Source organism: Pygoscelis adeliae, unplaced genomic scaffold, assembly GCF_000699105.1.
Source record: "Pygoscelis adeliae isolate BGI_AS28 unplaced genomic scaffold, ASM69910v1 Scaffold197, whole genome shotgun sequence".
Taxonomy (NCBI): domain Eukaryota; kingdom Metazoa; phylum Chordata; class Aves; order Sphenisciformes; family Spheniscidae; genus Pygoscelis; species Pygoscelis adeliae.
The window spans coordinates 305,596-329,209 of NW_008825105.1; the positions used below are offsets into that span (position 1 = coordinate 305,596).

The 23,614-nt window shown below is 43.0% G+C and overlaps 1 protein-coding gene across 1 annotated transcript in view; it reads right to left on the reverse strand.

Annotated features, from left to right (window-relative positions):
* The window catches only part of SRGAP2 (SLIT-ROBO Rho GTPase activating protein 2), a 107,917-nt gene continuing 84,303 nt past the window's right edge, over positions 1-23,614 (reverse strand). Inside the window, exons 13-22 of the mRNA XM_009327348.1 lie at positions 22,317-22,377; positions 20,245-20,322; positions 18,190-18,324; positions 16,716-16,821; positions 15,028-15,252; positions 11,593-11,672; positions 7,188-7,368; positions 6,620-6,766; positions 4,171-4,498; positions 1-1,575 (exon numbers count right to left, since the gene is read on the reverse strand). Of these exons, the coding sequence (XP_009325623.1) occupies positions 1,192-1,575; positions 4,171-4,498; positions 6,620-6,766; positions 7,188-7,368; positions 11,593-11,672; positions 15,028-15,252; positions 16,716-16,821; positions 18,190-18,324; positions 20,245-20,322; positions 22,317-22,377 (1,725 nt within the window). The 3' untranslated portion in view covers positions 1-1,191. The remainder of the gene's footprint in view (positions 1,576-4,170; positions 4,499-6,619; positions 6,767-7,187; positions 7,369-11,592; positions 11,673-15,027; positions 15,253-16,715; positions 16,822-18,189; positions 18,325-20,244; positions 20,323-22,316; positions 22,378-23,614) is intronic.

A 23,614-nucleotide genomic window follows, 5' to 3' on the forward strand; every position in this document is an offset into this window, starting at 1 on the left:
TGCATGCTGTCACGTCACCATCCCCAGCAGCGTCTCCTACACCGCTCTATAAGAGCAGAGATCCCTAAAGCAGTTCATAGCGGTCACAGCCACTGACCGAAGCGTTTGCAACCAGAAAGAGGGAGAAGATACAAAGCTTGAGAACTTCTGACTGAAGTTTTTACAGTGCTTGTAACTGGGATTTTGGTAAGGATCCATCTTGATATATGATCAAAACAAGAACGTGTGCGTTAGTAAATGAACTCCCATCAGAGTACGCTTAGTTTTCAAAAGTTAACTTGTTTTTACATTCAGTCTCCCGAGACCACACACCACATCATAGCCTACGGGCTGAAAATTACACTGAAAAACAATAAAGCTGTTTTTCAATACGGGAGAGCAAAGGGGGAAATCAGCTAGATTGTCCATAAGCAACAACTGGGCTCGCTCTTATGCTCCTAAACCTCAGGAACATGTTTGTTTATATTTGCACAGACACATATTACGTATAACTCCACAAAATCTAAGAGTGTTCCAGAGTAAACTAGTTTTCATGACAAGTGTCGACTAAAGGATGAGGCTGGATGGCCAAGAGCTTTGGCCCTGGGGGGAGGAGTGGGGGAGCAAACAAACAAAACCAGAGGATGTGATGGAAGTCGAGACAGACCCTTAACCACCGTGGCACCAGCGGGCGACATAATAATAATAATAATAATGCACAAGAAACAGGCATGTCCAAGCTCCACGTAAACAGTGGCACCAAAACATGCAATAGACTAAAATCTATCCTATTGTTTCCCTGTGATAAATGAAACACAGAATATATAAGTCACTACACCAGTATTCAAAACATGATGCCACTGAATATTTCCTTCAGTGGCCAAACACTTGAACAAGGCATCAACTAGAAACCAAGATCCAGCTCATCGCTTTTTGTGTGTTTTCCTCCTCAGCTTCACAGTGACCCGATATTGGCTTTCCTAAGTGTGGCACGAACTGTTTTGCCTCACGAACATCACTGATGCGGGTACATGGGACGAGGTTGTTACCACCTAGTTCACTCCCAGGAAGTGCTCCCAGCAGTAAGTACCAGTTCACAACTAACCTTCAGCAGAAGTTCAAAAATTAGTTAAATAGGAATTTTAATGTTTTTTGACAGAGTCTCTTCATCTGAAACAGTACAGTTGTATCCACAGAGCAGCATCAAGTTTATCAGACAGTACAGGACTTGTCAGTAGGCTGCTGAGATGCAGAGGAGGCAACGCCGGGGCTCGTGGCGTTTGTTTTGGGGAAAACTGTAGGCTTCGGCCGAGTTGCCGGAGGTTTCACCTGGGTGGCCATTTTGACCGACTTCACTGGCCTGAAGGTGCACGGTATGTCGCCGGCTGTGCTAGCACTGCGCTGGAAAGCTGGTTCAGTGTCCTTGAGGATCTGAGTGTGCAGAGGGCTGGAAGGTTCCGAGGTGGGGGCCACCACTGGAGACGTTTTCAAAGGCTCCAGGGTGTCGAGGACAACATCTGGCGTGTGCTTTACGCTGCTTTGCCTTTCCAGCTCCCGCAGCTCGTTCAGAGCAGAGTTCATAGTAGCTTCAATATCCTGCAAACACAAAAGAGAAACCAAGTGAATAACAGAACCCAGACACATAAATACAGAGATAAAAGTCAGTCTTTGAGAACGACGTATTTGTTTTCAGCCTGTAAACACCAACACTCAAATCAACTGGCAGGTCAAGAACCTTTAGGTGTCAAAGTGAAACCCATGCCAAACTACACAGCATTACATACTGAAGCCAATAAGCAGTAATATTTTCCATCAACAGGCAGCAAAATAATTGCTAGCACTTTCCCAATGCTAATCTGGTCCTTACGCTGCTTGGACTTCAAAGGCGAGTACAATCCCAAATGCAGCAACGAACAGAAAAGCATGTGATTCAAAGTATTAGGATCCATTCTTGTACTTTATTTGGCACATGAGATTCAGGAGAGTAAATTCTTGAAGAAAGGATTGATGACTGTGACACTGGCTGATGGGCCACACCAAATGCTGAAATCCTTGTGTGCTCTTGCTGCCTCACTGGTTTTCCTGCTGTCCGAGTTGTCTTCCCTTCCCAGAAAGGTATTACATGGGACTCAAAACGTTAATGTTTTGGAAAACACAGAAGAGATCAGAAACACATATAGAAATTCAAGTTGGCACTTCTTCTTCTTATAAAATATTACAGTTATTCACAAATAAATGTAAAGAGAACTTTGACATAGAAACGTGGCTTTTTTTGTTCTCAGCTGTAGCAGGACCTACATGTTTGCTACAGCCCGCGCTGTGGAGCCCACTGGTGCACAGAATTCACTGGAGAGCAGAAGAGCTCAGCCTTTCTGTGACTCACAGTTTGGCTACAGCTTTTTTGCTTCCTTAGAGGTTTTTCAGGGGGTGGGGAAGGTAAATCAGTCAAGGAATGGTGGAAGAAACCAGAGGCAGTAATCCGACACCCCCGAGTCTATCTTGAGGCCAGGCAGATTTTACTTATGACGTTAGGGAAAATATGTAAAATGCATGATGATTATTAGATGGTGTTTGAACAGATACTACGGGGCAAAGAGAAACACTAATTTAACACAGCTTTTCTCTCCCCCCCCCCTTTCTTTTTCTCCCCAGACCTTCTCCAGTGAAAACAATGGAGTTAACGTTCTGGCAGGATGAGGAGACAGAACAACTGCAGTTAGAGCTTAATTGAAAAAACAAAGAAACTGATTTATGTCAACCAAAGCCTTGGAAGGACAATGAAATATGAAGACAACAAGAACCGTATATTAGAATTCCACTGGAATAAATGGGCTAAAGATACTCATAACGGTAAAATACAACTTTCCATCAGAGTATGTATCAGATTTTTATTCGGACCTTATTTATTACTTGACCTGGCTGTTTTGTCAATAAAAATTATGTTTAATTTTCACATATCTTCCCCCAGCTCTTTAGAAACCTACAAACTCCTGAACCAGGCAAAGAAGTCAGGTCTCCCAGGGCTGGCTTTGTAATCTGAGACCCAAGCATTCCTTGGCTTTAGATAGATCCATCGCATACTGAAAACAGTTGGTATAGGCAACATACATGTGCAGGCACATCTAACCGCTTGGAGTGGGAGAAAGGGAAGATCCTTCATGGCAGAGGGAAATCTGTAACATTTACATGATTCACCCCATTAGTAGCTGTCACTTGTTCAAATCTAAGTTTGACTGTCAATATTCTTCTGTTCTACTTGTGAAACCACAGACGCACGGATGCAAAGACACCACTTGCGTTTTTGTTAACGACAGTCGCTGCTGAGGCAGCTTACAGTCCCAGACACAGGGACGGGCCAGATCTCCGCGTATAGAGATGCCGAGAATATGCACAGAGACAAAAGAATCTGTAATAAACCAGCCTGAGTCAAAATTAGCAAAGATGAAGAAAAACACTAAGAACACCTTTCCCTTTAAGCTGCACAGAAGGAATTTGAGGAGACGGTTTCCTTGTTGTCTGGTCAGTGTGTGGAGTCAGTACCAAAAGCAGAGCTCTTTGCAAAGTTAAAACACAGCTGCATACGCATCGGTAGCCTGCTCTCATTCCAAGGCACTTGTCTAAATAAATAACTAATGAAAACTAGCAGTATTATGTTCAAAGTGGGTTTCCAATCTCACACTGAACCCTGTAAGCATATAAAGATGCCACTGTGAGCACTGTACAACTCAGCAGCCTGCTTTTATTTTGACTGTACTACTCCATATGCTTCCAATGTCTAACCACAGGCAAGTTTGCACAACTGACAGGAGAATGTTAAATTGACACTAAATACTTTACTTTTCTCATGTCTTGAAGTTATGATTGTTTAATTTTTTGCTGACAGCTTTGGAATCTGTGTAACTTTCTGAAATGGACGTTTTTATTGTCGAAACTAAATTCTGAATAATGAACAGGGCCAAGTTTTTATGGAGGAAGGACCTGACTGTTTATCTTCACTCATGAAAGCAGCCTCAGTGACTTACACAAAGTGAGGTTGAAAGACTAGACTCAAGCTGTGGAGTAAGTTAATATTGCATCGCAAGAAGGGAACGGATACAAGATTAAATCAGACTTCACATTGAAATATCTCATTGTATCCAACAACCTTTAAGTTTCCAAAACAAATCTTTAAGGCAGAACGCTCCTATTTACCTGTGCAATAACTTCAGGGTCCATGGGCCGATGGTTGTTGAAGCTCTTGGACCTCCCTGCTGTCACAGTTTTCCGGATCTGCGGGCTGTCTATCCTGTTCTTCAGAGACGAGTGCCGGCTGATAGAATTGAGGCTGCCGTGGCCACTGATGGAGCATTTATCTGGAACCTCCTTGGGAAGACTTTGGCTCATAATGGGCTGAGATGAGGGTCTGGAACCGGCTATGGCTCCTGGGGAGGCTGGTTCTGCCATTGAACTACCTAGTCCATGGCTGTCACTTTGACGGAAGGCTCTTCTGATGCTGCCTGACTCTGGTTTCTTTCTTTGCCTTCAGTCACAAAAGCAAAACAAGTCAATACAAGCAGGTACACATAACGGGCTGTAATTTGAAGATATCCCCCCAAAACAACACACAGAGGACAATGGGAAGAGACAAAGATACCCAGATTACAAATACACCCAGGATTTTAGAAGTCATTGTGAAACAGTAAAATTATAAATCATTCCAGTTTAACACTTCTAACAACAGGACTGAGTTTCTGGCAGCTGTGCACATTCATAGCAAAAACAGAAAACTTGGATGGAACGTAATTAACTTGGTCAAGAAGAAAAGAATTTATAATTGAACAAAAAAAAACCCTCTGTGCCATCAACAGGTTTTGATGATGTGTTTTTATTACATTAGAAGAGCAGAGCTACAATTTTTGCCTGGAGGACACAGTATAAGTCTACTAAGCTCCTGGCCCAAGGCATCAAGTTATTATTTTCAGAGATTGGCAAGCAAAGAACCCCATAGTTTGGGGTTAATGATAATTTCCAGTATTTGCTGGTGGTAACAGATGTTTCTTTTTCATTGCTTTAGCAGGACCATGAGGCATTATCTATGTAGGGCTACAGATACAACAAAAGATGATGTCAAATGGATGAGCTGGTCCAAACAATTTAGTTTCTACCCCAGCACCATGCGGTCTGACAGCACGATTCCATTCAAACCATATGAAGGCCAATGCAGCAGAATACTTTATGCCATAGGTCTGAAGCTTGGCATCCATTATACAGGGAAGGATCCATTTATATATAGCACCAGCCCCATGAATAACTGCAAGAAAGTGTTAACTCCAGTAGGATTTTGGCATCCAAATAATAATTCAGTGGGTGGCACAACTGTCATTGCGAAACCATCTGATTTAATTTTGCCCAAGTCTGTTCACACATAGGTCAGAAGATTCATTCCTAAAGAAAAAACAACAAAATGAGTCTTATGCTACTATTGCTAAATATCAGTTTCCCTAGTAAAGGGAAAAAAACTGGAGTGGACATTACCGAGGCTTCTTAAAAACACTACATACAACACTACCAAAACCAGCAGATGGTGAAGCTCCAACATAGCTCTGTTCATTATACAAATCTGTCCATAACTGGCAGAATGGCATACTTCATTGGCTCATACAATAAATATCATAAAAGAAAGCCCAGATCCCAAGCTGATGCAGATTAATATAGCTTCACTGATATCAGTGGGGCTCTGCCGATCCCCATAAACTAAGGACCAGGCTCTGTGTAGGACATTAGCAGGTCCAAACCTTTAAAAAGAACGCATTTCTGTTAGTGCCTTTATAGACTACATTCTGTTAAATTACCTGAAGGTTAAAAATATCCACTCCCAGAGAACTGCAATTATTATATTAATACCTTCACCGCACAATAGAGAGACGTGGGGTTTTTTAATACCAAGGAAATAATCAGAAAGATATGGGGGATAAGTCTGCTCTAGAATAATTAAGTAACAGGTCAAGAAATTTAGTCTGTTACTAGCTTAATTCCCCATTTTTTTTATTATGTTGAGTGTTGGCTAAAGTAACAATTTCTGGCTGAGGAGGTCAAGTTAGAGCAACAGGGAGGTGTGTTGTTTCACCGCAAGCACATGGTTAGTAACCTAAGGTGAGAAGTGCTGGAGAAACAAAAGAATGTTACGGGCAATGCCAGATGGTGGGACTTAAGGTATGTCATTTAGCACAAAACATGGCACTAGTTTCTGAAGAAGTTGTCCCCCACCCCATAAAACAGAACATGTTAAATGTAAACGAGACATAACAAATCACAGAACATAACAAGAAATGGGAACACACGATTACAAGAACTCACTCCGCTATTCCCCTCCCTTTCTCTGTGCATCTAGCTTATAAAATAGGACATATTTGGGAAAACAGGAACAGACGGCACCTTGGGGATAGGGAAGATAAGCCAGTTGGATTTTAAATGAGCACTGTCCACACTGGTGACAGAGAGAGAGAGAGGACAGCAAAATGCGAGCAAGTTAGAAGAGGGGGAAGCAGAGAATAATGGTGGCAGCGCTCATTAGTTAACCTTTTTCAGGGAAGGAAATCTTTTACTGGACTCATCACCAAGATCTTTACAGTTAAGTAAAATAATGCAAGGCTGTTCTTACTTGTTGATGTTTGCAAGGTAAATATCTGCGACGTGACCCCCGCTTGGGCAACCAGCACCAGCTCTAGCAGTCACTTTTTCTTCCGGTGGCTCAGAATTTATTTCTATTTCAGACTTCGGACTGGATCTTTCAGAGATACCATCCTCACTAGGAAGGAGGAGGGAAGGAAATCACAACCAAAACAGGACCAACAGCACTGAATTTCAAATACAGCACTGTGTATATAAACATACATACGGGACAACAGCACTGTACTAGCATCTTTCTCTTAAGAATCATTACGTATCTTTCAAATGAGAGAGCCTGACTTCTGTGAGCAACCTGGAGATCCCAGCTCTGCATCTTTACAGGCTGGCAGCACCAGAACAGTTTTTACATCGCGCCTCCACATACGTGGACACCTACGCCTCTGCAGAGCTCTGCTTGTTTCAAGGGGACTCCCTTCTTGCAGGGAAGGTCAAAGGATGAACTCTCCCCACTTGGTGTCAACATCTTGACACAAACACTCCATTCCACACCTGAGTTTTAAGCAAGCCCATCTTGCAGATGGGCTTAAAGTATAACATACGTGTCTTGAACGACGATATACTGATGAGGAATAAGGCCGTCAATTCCATTGTGGCGTCCCTCCCACCAGTCATCTGAGGCCCGCTGATAGAGTAAGAGAGAAGCTCCTTTTTTAAAGGACAGCTCTCGTGCAGTCCTGCCAATGTAGTCGAACTTCGCTATTGCTTCTATGGGCTCACACTCTAGGAGATAGAAGGGAATAAACAATAATTCACTAAACACTTGGGCTCAGGTAAGTATTCAACAGTTTAAACCTACCATAAAACAGCTTATGACAAGAGCATGGAAGAGGATAAATGTTGCTTCTTAAGGCAGCAGAGGGTTGAAGCAGTAAGATTTAGAGGGGAACCCCTATAATATGAGGATGTTGCAATTTCAGTATTTACCTAATCTCTATGTGGTGGACACATTCACATTTTCCAAGTCATAAATGCTCTTACAGCAATTCAAGCGTACAAAGATGGAAGTGGCAATGGCAAAATTAGTATCTCATTAAAATAAAAAAAATTTCAAAGCTGGGTAGCAATCAGGTATGTTCCAGACAAAAATCTGCCTACAATACACTTTCTTAAAGGCAGCTAAACTAAACCTCCCGGGCAGGCAAGCAGGAGTTGTTATTAGCATTTAGGGACGGAAACATCCTCTGATTCCAAGCTGCTTCAGAAATAAAGCATCTATTCAGAAGGAAATTTCTGCTGCCTGTGAGGTTCACCTGACCCAGGAGACCGGATTCTGGCACTGTGGGAGGCCGTGCTATTCATCGAACTGTCATGGAAGCTAACGAAAACATTCAGTGCCTCCACCGCTGTGGTTTGTGCAGCGATCAGGAGAGCAAGCGGCTCCCCCGGGCTCCATACAGCTGGGCTGCACCGTGCATGCCGAGCACAGCAGCACTGCGCTTGGAACTGCACAACGTGCTCCAAATCTGACTGCTCCTACTTGAGAAGCTCACAGAAGAACAACAGCCATGCTTTGTCTGCAACCAGCCACTAATCTGGGTCCCTGTAGGACTCTGATATTATACGGGACAATACGGGCATTTAGACACTCAGGAAAATCAATATGACATTCACATGGATTCTTTTTAAGACTGAGAAAAATCTGCCATTGGTTGAGTCTAAATATATATATATTAAGCCAGCTCCCAATTCTAGGCAGGAATCAGGGGAATGGAGATGAGCTCAACCACGCAGCCCCAGTGGAGTTCAGCCTCTAATTACTTTAAAGGAGCTTTAACACAGCCAAGCGGTCCATGGAAATTGAGTTCTTTCCTGGAGAAAGAGATTTGTGGTTCCTCTTCCTGGACAAGGAAAGATATGCCATTTCATACAGAGATCTCCTCTGCATCACGGGAAGCTTCTACAGTGCAAGAGCCAGTCAAAAAGGACTGGAAGGCCAAACATGAGCCACAGCTTTTACAATTATTCCTTGGGAGAGCATACGCTCAAGGATTAGGTCTCCAAGGCTGCCTATAGGCAGGCAAGGTAGTAGCTGGGCTTGAAAAATATATAGTGTAAATCCATCTGAGCAAGCTGACGCTGCAGTACCACTGTCTCATCAGCTGGTCTGAGAGAGCAGAGCAGAAGCATCCCCCACCGAAGAGCCCCATCAGCATCTGTAGTTACAAAGCATGAAGTGACTGAGCGCTGAGGGCAATCAGCAACGGGGTCTGCTAGATCGACCCCCCAACAACTAATTTCTCCATTAATAAACCAGACAGCTCAGAATTCTGTCAAATCACACATTTCAGGTAAGCCTGTGGTCAGCCTCACACGAATCCCATTATCAGCCCTCAGCAACCAGCGAGAGATTTGCAAGGGTGAGAAAAGCCCAGCCCATGTTTGCAGCTCGCGATAGCCGCCTTGCTCCAGACTCCCCAAAGCACATGGTTATCTGGTTTTGGCTCCTTCTTTCCTCTTGCTTGTTTTGCCTCTGGAGCCAGCTTCTTCATAACACTAAAAGAACGATAATGCTGTTTTTTGGTGTCCCCCTCCGTTTACGAAGGGGATGGGAGTGTGGTTTTGTAAATTCCATCTGTTTCATTAAGAAGTGTTTATTGTTCCAGATGAGTGCGGCACTCAGGTTTCTTATGTTTCCAATTTGCTTTTTAGGACTCTGGCTTTCGTCCAGAGAAGTGATTTTAGACTCTAATTTCCAGTAGCTTTTTCCTACTACACTTATGCTCAGAGAAGAAAGCTGCGCGAATAAAGAGCAACAAGGCTAAGCCAAACAATTCCCCCTGCCAGTCTGACAGCCTGTGCAGGAAAGCAGCAGTTTAAAATCTTTCCACTCATACAAATAATTTAATGAACATATGACCTGCTTGGCTTTCGGCATTTCTGACCTCTTATGCCTGTCTCAAACCAGAGTGTCCACCCACTCGTACAGCGAGGCTGCCAGTGAACAGCATGGATGCTCTGCAAAACACAACCTCTCCCCCCACCCCAAAACTGATTCCTTCCTTCAATGAAGGCAGCTGGGATGACAGCTTTACTTTGAGAAGACTAGTGCCAGCCTCACGAAAGAGGAGCTCACTAAAGGTGCAAAAGCGCTTGGTCACATCTAAAGACTGAAGGGGTGAGAAAAACCTAAGAACATCCGTCCCACTGAGTCACGGAGTTGTACGCTGCACTTCTGACAAGTACGCCTGAGGTGTGACACTGCACAGCTCAATTAGAAGGATGTGAGACTCCTTAGTTAACCAGACCTTGCTGCTCCCTCAAAAAAGATAGAGGCCCAGCTCCCTCCTCTGCTTTGGTGCCAAATGCTCCCTCCCAAATGCTTCCTATGGAATATTCCGTGTAGGTTGCAGAACTCCATCCAAAACGCTTCCAAGTTTTACCTTGCTCAGGGGCCCCACACAATCTAGTTCCAGAGGCTGTAAAACAGTGTCCTTCTCTAATCTCTAACTGCTCATTTTCCCATCATTGTGCCCTCGCAGCTACATGAGCAATCTAAAAATCCCATACAGAAGCAATGCCAGTACATGCCATGGTGTTTCAGCCTGCAAGCTTTAGTCCCAGGCTTTACAGATATGGGAAGAGTTAGCCTTTCCTTCATTACAGCAATGAAATTGCTCCTTCTTTAGGTACAAACTCAAAAAGGACACGTTTTCATGCATTTTTAAGCAGCTAACACTCTGCAGAAAGAACAGTCTGTTCAAGATAGACAGCGAACTCATGGTTCATTCCTATAGGCTTTGTGTTTCCTCCCAACAGCCTTGGTGAGGAGTTGCTGTGACAATGCTTGACCTTGCCGAGGGAGAACTGATTTTCCAGCAGTGCTCGACATCGTTTCCTTTGTTATTGGTGTGTGAACACCATGAAGCCAGCATGAGCATGGCAATGCCACGGGAAAGGTTTGTTAGGCAACTGCTGGAGAAAAGAGAGCAAAAAGCAGCACAGGAGCACATGGCAGGGCTATCGAGCAAACTCCTGAAGACCAGCTCAAAAAGGATACCACACCTAATTTTAAAGGAATGCTACCTTCTTCCCACCTTTACAACTGAGGCCATCACAAGTAAAACCATCGCAGGACTAACTTAGACAATTGCAAGGGGCCAAACCCCAAGAATAAAACCATATTCTGTCCTGTTTTGGTCAATCTGCTTTACATGCTGGTCAGTATTCTGGGGACCACCATTTCACATCAGTAACGTATTCTTTTCCTCTGCTCTGGATGGAGCTCACATACAGCTGTTCCCCATCGCAGAAAGAGGCTTTGGAAGTATCAACAGACACCCCAAGACTGTTGTGTCACCTTTTCCTTCAGAAATATGGTGAAATTCTCAGTGTTAGCACCCCTTTTTTCACTGATCAGGCAAGAAGGGTAACAGAGTTTGCCAAAGACAACACAAACAATTAGAGGACACCAGGACCCTCTAGCCTAAAACCTGTCTCCCAGTGGAAGACAAACAGTTTTTGATTTTATTTTGCTTCCTTCCTTAAAGCAGCACTGTGGCTTAAGGCACTCACAATTCCCTTGCCAAAGCTACTGAAAGGGGAAATGCCTGGCACATGGAGAGGGGAGCGGGAGCGCACGCTGAAACATATCCAGCCTTTGGCTCTACCCTTCCCCCATGACTTCCAACTCTAGGATCCTTCTAGGGTACAGATGAGCTCAAACAGTCATGCGAGCGTGGAGTGCATCCAGGCCTGCTGCTAAGATAAGATACCCTTGAAAAAGGGATACTTTAAAAAAAGTCAGATAACTTCTAAAGATTCCTGTTGATCCCACACCTTTTTACTTTTTGGCATCAAATGCTGTATGTGATGTTTCAAGTGGCTATTCTGATTTAAGCTCCACTTTGGATCTAACTTTGAACTTAAACTGCAAGGCACTATCTTCTCTGCCTCCCCCACAGCAGGTTGCACCAGTTAACCAAGGAGTTAATGGACTTTGCATACCATCATCACTGGTGTGGTGTTCAGCCGTAACATCCTGAACAGAGTCTTCTGTTGAGGCTCTCTCTCCGTGAGGACTTTCGCTACAACAGAAGAAAACAGAGAAGATGCTTTACACTGGTAGAAATTGAGTTTCCTCATTTACAAAAATAAAAAATAACTTAACTAGGAAAATCATATCAGAAGTCAATCTCTAGGTTCCACTGTGACAGACACTTTGCGGATGCATTTGTACATACTGAAGTCAGTGTGGCTAAAAATCAAGCTACGTTCTTATTTGATCAAGCAAACCGAACATCTTCGTTAATCTTCCTGTATCAGGCAAGTCCAACTTCATATCTCATAACCTGGACCTCTGGAGATGTTCAGAAGTCAGACAGCAGTGGCATGTTTGGTCTAGCTCCTCTCTGCTGTGCCAGAATTATTCCCTCAGCTGTATTCTCCATTGCTCTAATTAGCTCATTAGATGACTGATGAGATAGCTGACACTTCCTGGGGGAAATTATTTCTCAATTCATAATGGTATTTCCAGGTCCGAGTTTGTCATCCCCCTTCTTCCCTTTTATCACAATCTTAAATTGTCCCATTCATTTCACTGAACGACTCCCATAGCCAGATGAATTGCCTGGAATCTTTATTTACAGAGCACCTAAACCACCAAGAGTACTCATTTATTTATGTTTTGCATGAAGAAAAGCTTTGAAAGGATCAATAGACAACAAGTGGCAACCAAAGGTTACGTTTTTGTAAGAAGCTACACGAGCAGTTCCCTCAGGACAGGAGCAGAAAGGAAACTGGAAGAGGATCCGTTGCCTCTCCCAAGCAGCTCCACAGACCTGCTGCCAGCTGGCAGCGCTGCCTGCCTGCCCTGCCTGCTCATCTTAGAAGAAAAAAAGTGCTCGCTCCTCATCTTACCAGACGCTGTTGCTAAAGACAAAACGCATTTGCTGCACTCTTACACTGTAACTCGTTAGAAGCGATTTTTAATTCTGTTGACACAGTAATAACTTCACCCCTTGCTTTGGCCTTGCAATGGTTAAAGTGATCACAGATGTGAAGTGCTCTCCCTTTGGTAATCTACCTCCTATACTCTTTTACAGGAGAGAAAAAAAGAAAAAGCAGGAGGGGTAAAACGTTTGGATAATTCTGGCATCTCATTATGCTTAATCCACATGACACGAAGCTGCCCCACCATCTTCTGAGTCAGTACCTCAGGAATCAACCTTTCCCATCCTTTGCAAAGCCTTTATGCTACTTAATAAAGTTTACAGAAGAATTTGAAGCCAAATGGAGGTCCCAAGAGGAACACAGCATTGAGGGCTAAAGTTTCATGCAGACTGTGAAGTAATGTCGCGTACAGCCAACGCTAAAGATTCAAATACTGCACAAAGACCACGTGCCTCTTCCTATCCATGCCTCCAACAGCACTTTCCACCAAAAAACCTGTCCTTGCTGCAGACTCAGTCCTTCTGTCATGTGAGCCCCGGGATGCCGCAGTGGTTAGTGCTAGGCTGCTGGGTTTCACCCCGACAGCTCTGAAAGTGCAAGCAATATATACCGCCAGAGGAATGCAATGCAAGTTGAGCATCTATAAGCTATCTTCTTCCCTGTGATTCCGATGGTCTCACTTGCCGGTATGCAGGACTCCTGGACTCTCCCCATGCTGTCCCCGTGCAGTCTCAGATGGACACGCAGATGCAGCACAGTCCTAGGCTTGACTCAAAGGCAGTATTTCAAAGATGCCTGCAGCACACCCCTGAATTTGTCAAACTCTGAACCTTGCCCTACCCTCCTCTGCCTGAGGCAAGCCATTTCAAAGCTCCTCGGCAGCTGCCGACTCGAAGCGAGTGCTGCTTGCAGCGAGAGCACAGGCACGGAGGCGCAGAGCACACGAGCCGTGGCGCCGAGCCCGGGCAGCCTCCACGCCAAAGCACTGCCTGCAAGTTCCCTGGCACTAAGATGCCTCAGCCCGGTGAAGTGGCACCGTGAGATCACAAACGTAGCAGGCTCCATTCTCTGACGAATCAGCTGAACTACAAGGATTCACTCTGCTGCTTGCACGCCTTGCGGCAAGGAGCCCTATGGGCAATAACTAACAACTATCTAAATACCAGGGCTATGAGAAGGCTTGAATGGGAACCAGATGCTTCTTTCTGACTTTAAGCAGTCTCCCATGCTTGCTTCTACCCTTCTCTGCTTAACAGGGTCTCAGGTCAGGGTGGTTAGTAGGAAGGGCAATGAAGAAAAACCAAATGCCTTCAGAAAATTGGTATCACCTTCCAGGACATTTTGCCTCCTACATACTCACGCGAAGCATCACCCAAGCTACAGAGTGTGTTGAACAGTTCACATTTTTATTCCCTTCACCTTAAGGGACAAAACCTTAATGTTTTAATAACCAAAAGTTAATGTGTTTCTTGAAGGTCATAAAGATTCTTAAATTTTTTTCTCTACAATTCTTTCACATGTAACATCAGCTAAAAACATCAGAGTGAAGGGTAAAACTGACAGAATTTCCAAAAGAGGCTCTGGCAAGTCTTCTGCACACAGCAGTCAGTATAGAGGAGCCTCTCCTCACCTCACCGCATGTACGTGGAGTGAGCTGATAGTTAAAGCTACTCCGAAACAAGGCGGGCAAACAAGGCTAGCTCTGTCACCAGAGTGACTTCATTTTAAAAATTTATTTATTTTAGTATATGAAAATAATCATTTGCATTCCTGGGACACTGGAGGAGGGAAGGAAGGGGGGGGAGAAGCAGGAGACAATTTAACATTCCTCATTTTCAGAGGGAGAGATCAGCTTGGCCAGTAGGAAAGAAAACACCTCCTTTCCTTCCCCCACTCCCCAACCTTCTACCCCAGATGACAGGAGCCGCTCTGGCTGAATTGTTTCCAGATGTGGCTTTCAGACTGAACACACGGCCGGGCCTCTTGAGCTTTAAACTGGATGGAAACGGTAATTTTGCATTCCTCCCTCTTCCCTCCCCCACCATCAGTGCTGCCCTGAAAATTAAACCATGCCACAGCTTTCTAGGTTCAGTTGCAAGTGACCCCTGCATATGAAGCAAAGGCACTCAAGGCAAGCAGAAAAAAAAAGGCAAAAGCAGGAGAAAGAAGAAAAAAAAGGAAAAAAAAAAAAGATTGATTTTGGCAGCTACCATACCGGAACATCCAAGAAAATCCCTACACAACCTTCCCCTTCAAGACAAGTGAGCTAGATTTGACAACTGAATATCTACTTTCTACCAGCTTATTTCTTTTAAGTTGATGACTCTCCAGAGATACCAGAGCCTCTTCTCTTCCATAAAACAGATTTTTGAAAGGCTGGGCCAGATGCTTGAATCCAGAATTTGACAATGCAGAACGCATGACTGTAGTGTGCTAATCCGTAAATAAATATCCTCCCATGCATTTTCCCCTCAGTGGTATCTATCATACCAGTAATCCTCAGTGTTTCCACCTCTGCTATAGACCGGACCCTCCAGCTCCCTTGGTCCTGGGAAGATGTTCTCATGTTGGATGATGATGGTTTTGATCAATTCATTGACATGAGCTTGGCAAGAGACTTGATCATGACCTTCAGGCACAGACATCAGTGTTGGCCCAAAGCAGATGGCTAAATTGTAGGGATCCATCATGTTCTCTTCACTGAACTGAGATAAACTGCAAAAAACAGAAGCGGGGAGGAGGGTTAACAGCAGAAAACAACATTATCATCATCATCACCTGCTGGAGAACACACAGCTGAGCTGGGAAGGTTTGCTTTGGGCTTTCTGCTGTTTGAAGCTGATCAGCTGGGACATGAATGTTCTGTGTCCATGTAAAAAGTGAGATACCGATGGCATTTACAGAGAAATGAAATAGAAAGCCCAAAGGGAGTTTGAAAGCTCGAGACTATGCAAAAAATACTGGGTGCTGACTTTACAAGGGGAGAGCATTCTTCTTTAATCTTCATCTTTAATTCTTCTGTATTATTGTTGTTCATAGCCCAGCACTCAATACCAGAGTTATATCGGGTCCTCTCTGCCTAAATGCACATGATCAAGTATGCCGAACATTACAACCTTTCTCTTGTAATGGGTTGTAATTGCCCAGGAGCTCCTCAAGTGGGCCTTTTTTGGGAATCTTCTTCAGGATTTCCCAGCAAATCTGAATCTTGTAGTTTCTATGTGGTGCCTTTTTTAAAAAACACTATTTTTATCTGACTAAATTTTGTCCCAAACCTACAATTTATGCCTTTCAGGTACCAATTAAAGATTTAACAGAAAACTAAGTTCCAGTACAACTCCACTTGAAACTCCCTGTTTTCTAGATCCCTGCTTGGAGTAATTAAAAGCTACTGAGACTGGAAAGTCACACATTTCAGTGACTCCAGGAGTGACATCTGTGAAACCCCCTGCTTTCCAAAGAGAAATAATCACTTGAATATACGGATAGGTTTAGTAAATGTCCTGCTCCATTTTAATACAAATCTTTTAGAAAAACCTCAAACCCTAACATTGCCTCATTTTAATGTAAGGAATAAGATGTTCATCAAAAGCAGCTGATGAACTGGAGCTTTACAAAAGCAGACAGTAAGGCTCAGGTCTGTTAGGTCAAAATATTGTCTTACAGTTGTATTTCTCTTTCACCTAAATGGTATTCAAAGGGCTTTGACAACGTATATATAACCTTTTGCTTAGGACATTTTTCCTTTACGCTACCTCAGGTGTCAAGACCACGTTACTGGAGGAAACTATTGACTCCTTGCTGCCAGGCTATCCAATGAACCAGCCAGATGCAGCAGACTTTTAAAAAAAATGCACTCACTCTCCACCACTCACACTACTTAGTACCTAGTGCTCCTTGCTGGTGTAGAACCCCGTTTCTGACTCTTCCATATCACTTTTTGCTTGGATTACCAGCACATTATTCACTTTCATTTCTGGAACTCCTTTGAGATTGCATTCGTATCATTCAGCAAGGCTGAAAAGCCCAGGAAGGCAGATGCAATAGCAAGCTACTGTGGCATTTGTACCTTGAACTGTTGCTCAGATCACACGGAGCAACGTCAAGGCTGGTTCTGCCATTTATCATGTTTACACCAAGTCCTACAGCAGGGCCATGGTGCTCTCAAGGATACTCACTGATTGAGGAATGCAAAGAGGTATCTCATTACAATCAGAGTGGTCTTCGGCAGGTTCAGAAGCACTTTCCGGATGTGGAGCGCTCTCTCTTGCAAATTATCCATTGCTGAAAGGAAGAAAGAGCACCACAGAGTCATCATATCACCATACCCACAACTTGCCACTGAGTCCAAATGCAACCAGTATACTATGATGGTTCCCAGGCAAACTATTAAGAAGGGCAGCCAGCAGAGCAGCAGCAAAAGGAGGAAGGAAGGGTCTGCCCGTTTTCTGGATCCTCCAGCACTGCCCAGCATGGGAACACAAAGGCTGCAGAACCTGCTGGTGAAGCCTTTGACAATGAAGGTTCCTGAACATGTGAAACTTCACTGCAAGTTCCTTCCTAGCGTGGGAGCACTGGATGTCATCTGTTTCAATAGTTCTGGCACAATAGCTCATTGAAGTTAGCTTAGAAAGGTGGGTGTTTAAGAAAGAAATTGTATAACACTCAAAGGCAAATTAACATAGTTAAAGGGTGAGGCAAAAAGCACTGTGTGCAGCAGCCTACTGAGAAATAAGTGGGCAGCATAAATCATCTCAGAAGGGAGAACTTATTTGGAAGCAGATTTTTCTTTTCATATAATGTGAATTCAACTCTGTAAATGCATTTAGCAGGAGAAGAAAACCACAAGCCATTTTAGAAGCAGTTATCTTCTGCTTTACTTCAAAGGCTGCCACCGCAAAGGCCATTTCACTGCTTGGACAATAGAATCATTCTTCAATTCTGAAGGGCATGGCAATAGTCAGGCAATTTAAAATGAGGTTGCTCATGTACAAAAAACACAAACAACCCTCTGCCCACCAGAACCACCTTTAGAAACCATCAAAAATGTTAACAACTGGACTGTGACTGACCTCATGATTGATAGTCTTTAACAGGAGTCAATTGATGGCCCCTCATGGTTTTGAGCCTAAAAGGTATATGGCTACTACCTTGCCAGCTAAAGAGAGCATGCAGAAGCATGGCACCAGACATACCGGCAGCGTTATCTATCAACGCTAGGGAAAGCACACAGGGCAAGAAACCCTGCTGGCAATCCCTACTTCTGAGAGGGCGTTTCTGACACCTTCTGATGAGAGGTCTTAAAGATTATTTTTCGGAAGTGGAGGTTTTTGTTTTACTCTGTTTTAAAAGAATCCTGTCACAAAGCACTGTCTCAGAAAAATCCATGACACAGCCCTTAAAAATCTATTCATTCCTATCTCCTTGTTCATTCATAAAAAAAATTGCTATCAGAATAAGGATGGCTGTAACCAGGTAAATGCCCAGACTCTGGCTAACAGAGACTAGGATACCAGTGCAACACAAACTCAACCAAAGTAACCATAAAAAGATTATTTTGGAGCCAGGAAAAAGGGGGAGGGGAAGAGAGGAAAGTAGAAGATGAGACTGGAAAAATTAATCCTGTTTCTTTTCAGATCTTCATATACTTACTGACACAGGCAATCAGATCGTGAAAGATATCCTTGGGGAAAAGAGGGTGCTCCAGCCCTCGAAAATAGAGCTTCAGAACTCCTGCTATTGAATCCATGTCATGGTCATTCTGGTCCCCAGCCAATGGATCTTCCCCTTCACGACAAACAAAGCAAAACAGGCAAGAAAAATCACAACACTGGAGAAAAGAATCAGACTGGAAGGATGCACCTCAGCTGGAGAAAAGGATTTATGCAGCACAAAGTTAATCCCACCTACTTGAACTGCATTACAACCAGCGTGAGGTAGAGAGAGATCTCTCCTGTGCATTGCAGTCGAGAAGGGAAGCCTCTGACGGCAAACCCAGGAGACCTGGGACAGCTTTCTATCAAGCAGATTACAGTCTGACACTGGAGCGCCTGGCTCACGCCCACGGAGGGTGGCGTTGCTCCTAGACCGGTAACAACACTTCCAGGCTCTGTGCTCCAGATATTTTGCTGGGGTGTGAACTTCACAGATCCACCACGGCGGTGAGTATTACATGAGTCCAGGAGCGGGTCTTTATGCAAACTCACAAGTGAAGCTAAGGTGGATTCAGTACACACGCAAGAGGCCATTGAGCATCGTGCACGTGGCTCAGCAGGATGCAGACATCTTACGCTGAATTGGCGGGGAGGCAGGGGAGTGTTTCTGGGACAGATAATTTGTCACTGCAGATATGCCACAGTTTGTCTGTATTACAAAAGAAAAGATGCCCACTTAAGGAGTTGTTCCCTAGGGAAAACTCCCTATCAGATATAATTAGATTTAATGATGGGGCAATCCTCAAATTGAAGCTATATATATCCATTATGTGACTGAAATTACCAAAGCTTGCCTATTATCTTAATAACACACAGGATAATAAATGGGCCACTACAAACCGGAGCATTATCCTTGATATTAACTGCCACCAAGGGTTCTGGATGAAGTAATAAACTGCAAAGACATTATTGTTAACTTTGTCAGTTCTGTATATCATATGCTTTACAGAGACAACTGAGATGAAGAAAAAAAAAACCACAAAAAAACCCAAACACCTTTTTATTTCTGCATGTTAGTGCTGGAACAACTGGCTATTTTCCCCAAGATGACTGGTATTTCCTTTATTTTAAAAAAGAGGTCTTTCATTCCAATATCAAGCCTTTACCTGCAGCCTATGATACACATTTCTGCTTCCTCTATTCTTGAGGATTTTAATTCTCAGGTAGATGGAGATGAAGACAGGTGAAATTAGATGCCATGTTTCATACATGTTGTCCATGAAACTCCTCTCTTCCCAAACGCAAAACAAACTTGCTACACCTAAGTAATTACTGCTCGTCTCTTCCAACAGCAAGCATAGTAACACACTACCGATATTCTTTCAGAGTGATGTATTCAGGGAATTAACACGAGCCCTGTTGTTTTCAGTGACCCAAGCAAGACTGGGGAGATGGGCTGCAAGGACTGCCTGAAGAGCAAGCTCTTCTGAACCTGCGCTGCTAGGGAGAACGGCCCAGCTAGAAGCTGATGAGTCAGGAGGCTCCCAGTTGTTCTTTGCCTCTGTATGGAATGGTTCTTCACAAAGAAAATCAGATCTATTAAAAGCTATGTCAAGTTAACAGTGTCTTGAAATTTACTCTCTCACTTACTGATATTTAGAATAAATGTAGCCAAGCTGTGCCTCAAGAACATGGAAAAAACAGAATTTCATCCTCTAGCAGCCAGCCTATTCACAAAGAGCTGGGGGGAGAGGGTAGGAAAATGCAGTTACACCCAATAATGAAATTCTCTATATCCTTTAGTGTTACAAATAATCAATAAACTATCAGACATGAGAGAAGATTGAATTCAGAATATTTATTATAGAGACACTCTAAAAGATATAAAGCATAATGCCAAACAACTGAGTATTCATGGTTAACGACCACTAGAAAAGTGTCTGGGCTAGACTCACTCAGGAAACACAAAAATCAAAGGAACAAAATATAGCAAGTTGCATTCAAAACACGCCATTTCAGAACATTTGGCAATACTTTCTAAGATCCTCCTTACCTCTTTCAAATGCGTTTTTTATGTCATTTACTTCAACTTGTGACCCAGACACTCTGAATATCCCTTCATGCTGCAAACCTGTAAGACAGTAAGAGATGTTGATAAAAATAAGATAAGCTGGCACCTTCATCAGCTACAGCATATATGATACAGGAAACATAAGCAACACAGGCAAAAGTATGCTGTTTTAAAAGCCGTCTTTCCCTTATATGTCCAAGCACATACAGAATATGTAAAAACAGAACTCAGCACCACGGAGGAAAAAATATTAACCCTTCTTCGTAAACTGACAGAATAACTGGCTTGTAACAGCCATGCATGTTATCTTTTACCCTGAAGGATCCCCAAAGGATTTTACAACCCAGAGAAAGTCATAAACTAACGGTATATCAGCCAGAAGTAAAATATGGCTAACTACACAATGAAGCAGTTTATTTTGCAAGAGCGATACCGCAAAGGCCCAGAGCAAATCGGTCAATTGAAACGGAAGCATTTAATTACCCCAGCATGACCTGCTATCTAGGGTTTTCAGATAGTCTTTAAGACATTCTTGCTAAAAAGTAAGCATTAGCAACGCCCTTAAAACCAATTATGAAGTAGGTGAGATGTTCCAATATCCTACCATCATAACAATTTTGTTGGTACATGTAAGATGAGCAACAACCGTTACAAATCAACTGATGAGCAAAGTATATGCTTCACGTAGGGAAGTCAACTCCCATTCATTCAAGCCTGTTAACCATAGACTTTCTGAAACAGGGAACGCTGCAACGTCTTTGCTTTATTTATAATGATGGCTATAAACCAATAAGCTCTCTTGAGTGCATCTGTGGCCTCTTCCTCTCAATTTCTCTGACTGTTTTTATCACAACGCAATGAAACCTTTGCAGTATGTGGCTGTATCTGGTAGCTGTGACACACAGCTATGAACAGTGAAAAGAAACAATCCCAAGTGCATAGAAGCAAGAATGAAAGTGACATTCATCCCACACCTACGCAGCAAAACATTTAGAAATGTCAGGCTACCTCCAACAAAATTCATTCCTGCAATGTAAGTGCGTCAGGCAGGCAGCTTTATAATTTCTTCTGCCCAAAGTGGATTTGTTGTATAAAAGCACATTCCTTCCAATTACAAACTGTACCTGTAAGGCCACAATCTGATGTTCAGAGCAAAAAAAAACCAGCCAGTTGAGTTTGTTGGAAAAATCTGTCTTTTGGGGATCTAAGCCAACCCAGGAAAATGAGTCTAAAAAATAAAATCTCCTGATGGCCCCAGTTTGGTTTGCATTGCAATGTGGTTTCAATGATTTTTCCAGCAAATGTCCAAGTATGGCCTTAATGAAGGATTAGAGCACTTGGTTCTTCCAAGTGATGATGAGAATGGGACTCTAGATTATAGTTTCTAAAATGGTAATTAAACAAGGAAAATGAAACGGGACCTACTATCTGGCTCTGTGTCTTGGTTAATGAAGATAAATTCAACCTCTTTCTACATATGTTAATTAACAGCTGTTTCACATGCTACTAACAAATGATATCGATTAAAAAGGAAAACAAATTACAATAAGCATCTAAAATCTTTTACAGCATTCAAGGCTGTGAAGTTAACCTTCGAAACAGGTATAAATCATCCCGTTGCAGCAATAAGTAAGCAATTAATTCACTATTTGACCTCCTACATTAATATACTTAGAGTATTCCTCCTCCTCTAGGAAAAGCGTGATTATTGTTGGTGAAGGCCATATTTCAGGGCTCAAAGCAAGGTGAGTGGAGGTGAGGCCTGAGTGGTATCTAAGGATGGGAACCTTGTTTTACAAGAAACAAAGGGATATTGTTGGAAGAACTACATTTGCAAGGTCAGTTATTTGCAATAACCGTTTGGAAAAGTGATCATGCACACAATACCAACAATATAGCCAAAAAGTCAGTGACAGTTTCTTTATATTGCACTCTCTAGGATTCCTCTGCACAAGCACTGTGTCCCGAGCTACTCTGAACGTTTTTCAGAAGGCTTCTATATCGCCATTCATTTTACAGAAATATCACAGGATACCTTTTGTGCATAAACTCACCGTGTCTGCTAATGAATCGTATGCAGCTCTCCACGACCAGGGGAATGGCTTGTGAGGAATCCTGCGCAAAGAGAAATTTAAACAAGAGCAGCAGTCAGAATGCAGTGATGGGGGGGAGCGGGGGGGCGGGGGGAAGAATGGAAAGCAAATTTATCCTCTCATCTGCTATATTCTGCTTCCATGCAGTTCCAGTTGTGTTTAGTTTCTGGACTGATTACCAAACATCTCAAATACAAGCAATTTCAGGATTGCAAACTCCTGCTATTTTGTCACAAACATTTAAAATAGCTCATCAGTACCCTACAGTCACAATCCACTAAGTAAGGTACACCATACAGGTGCTGCTGCTCATGGAAAACACTGTTTTCAGTCCAAACACAGTAGAACCTTCTAGGTCGCCAGTTTCCAGCTTAAACAACTTTTAATTGAGACTTTCAGTATGGAAACAAGCCTTTACGCTTCCCTAGTCTCTGCTTCACAGCATCACAGATTACTTTTCACACAACTGAATTTCTGCAATGTCTGCAGTTATTCCTCCCATTTTGGGGAACAGCAACTAAGCAACAGAAGTGCTGCAGTTTGCTTAAGGTCAGATGCCAGTGATTAAATTTACCGTGTGATTAAAACTTCCAGGCTTCTGTTTATGTATAGCCTCTTCTGTGGCAGTTTAGGACAGCAATGCCTCTAATTTATATCAAAATGTTCACTTGTTAGGATGCTACAGTATCACACTTGAATCAGCTCAAAAGGATGACAACCCTCTGCTCAAAAATATGTATAAAAAAAACAGTTCAACCATTTTCCCAACTTGTTTACGTTTAATGTTTTTTTGTTTTATTGAACTGTCATAGAACTTGGTCATATAGTGACAATTAGAATTTTCTCTACTAATTAGCCATAGCCAGTTAGAACTAGTTTTCTACATGCTGTACAGAACACCACCAACCAATTAAGAATACTTCAGAAGCCATTCTGCCACTCAACTGGCCCCTGAAGACATGCTTTATTAATAATAATCCAAACAGCATTATAACCCCCCAGACTTATTTTGGAGTTTGACAGGAGGAACCCAGAGAGAAGCACATATTCTGGGTCCCCAGCAGAGATTAAAACTCTCAGAGCAGTTATGTTTTAAACTGCTAGGTCACAATCAAAAAAACCCCATTAAAACCACATGCAAGTGATTTCATGTAGGTTACTGCAAGCTGTGGATTCAGTGTTTGCAGACAGATTAATTTTTAATTTAGGTTTCCAAATCGGAGACCAGTCTGTCAGGTCTACTCGAGTCAGAATGTGTT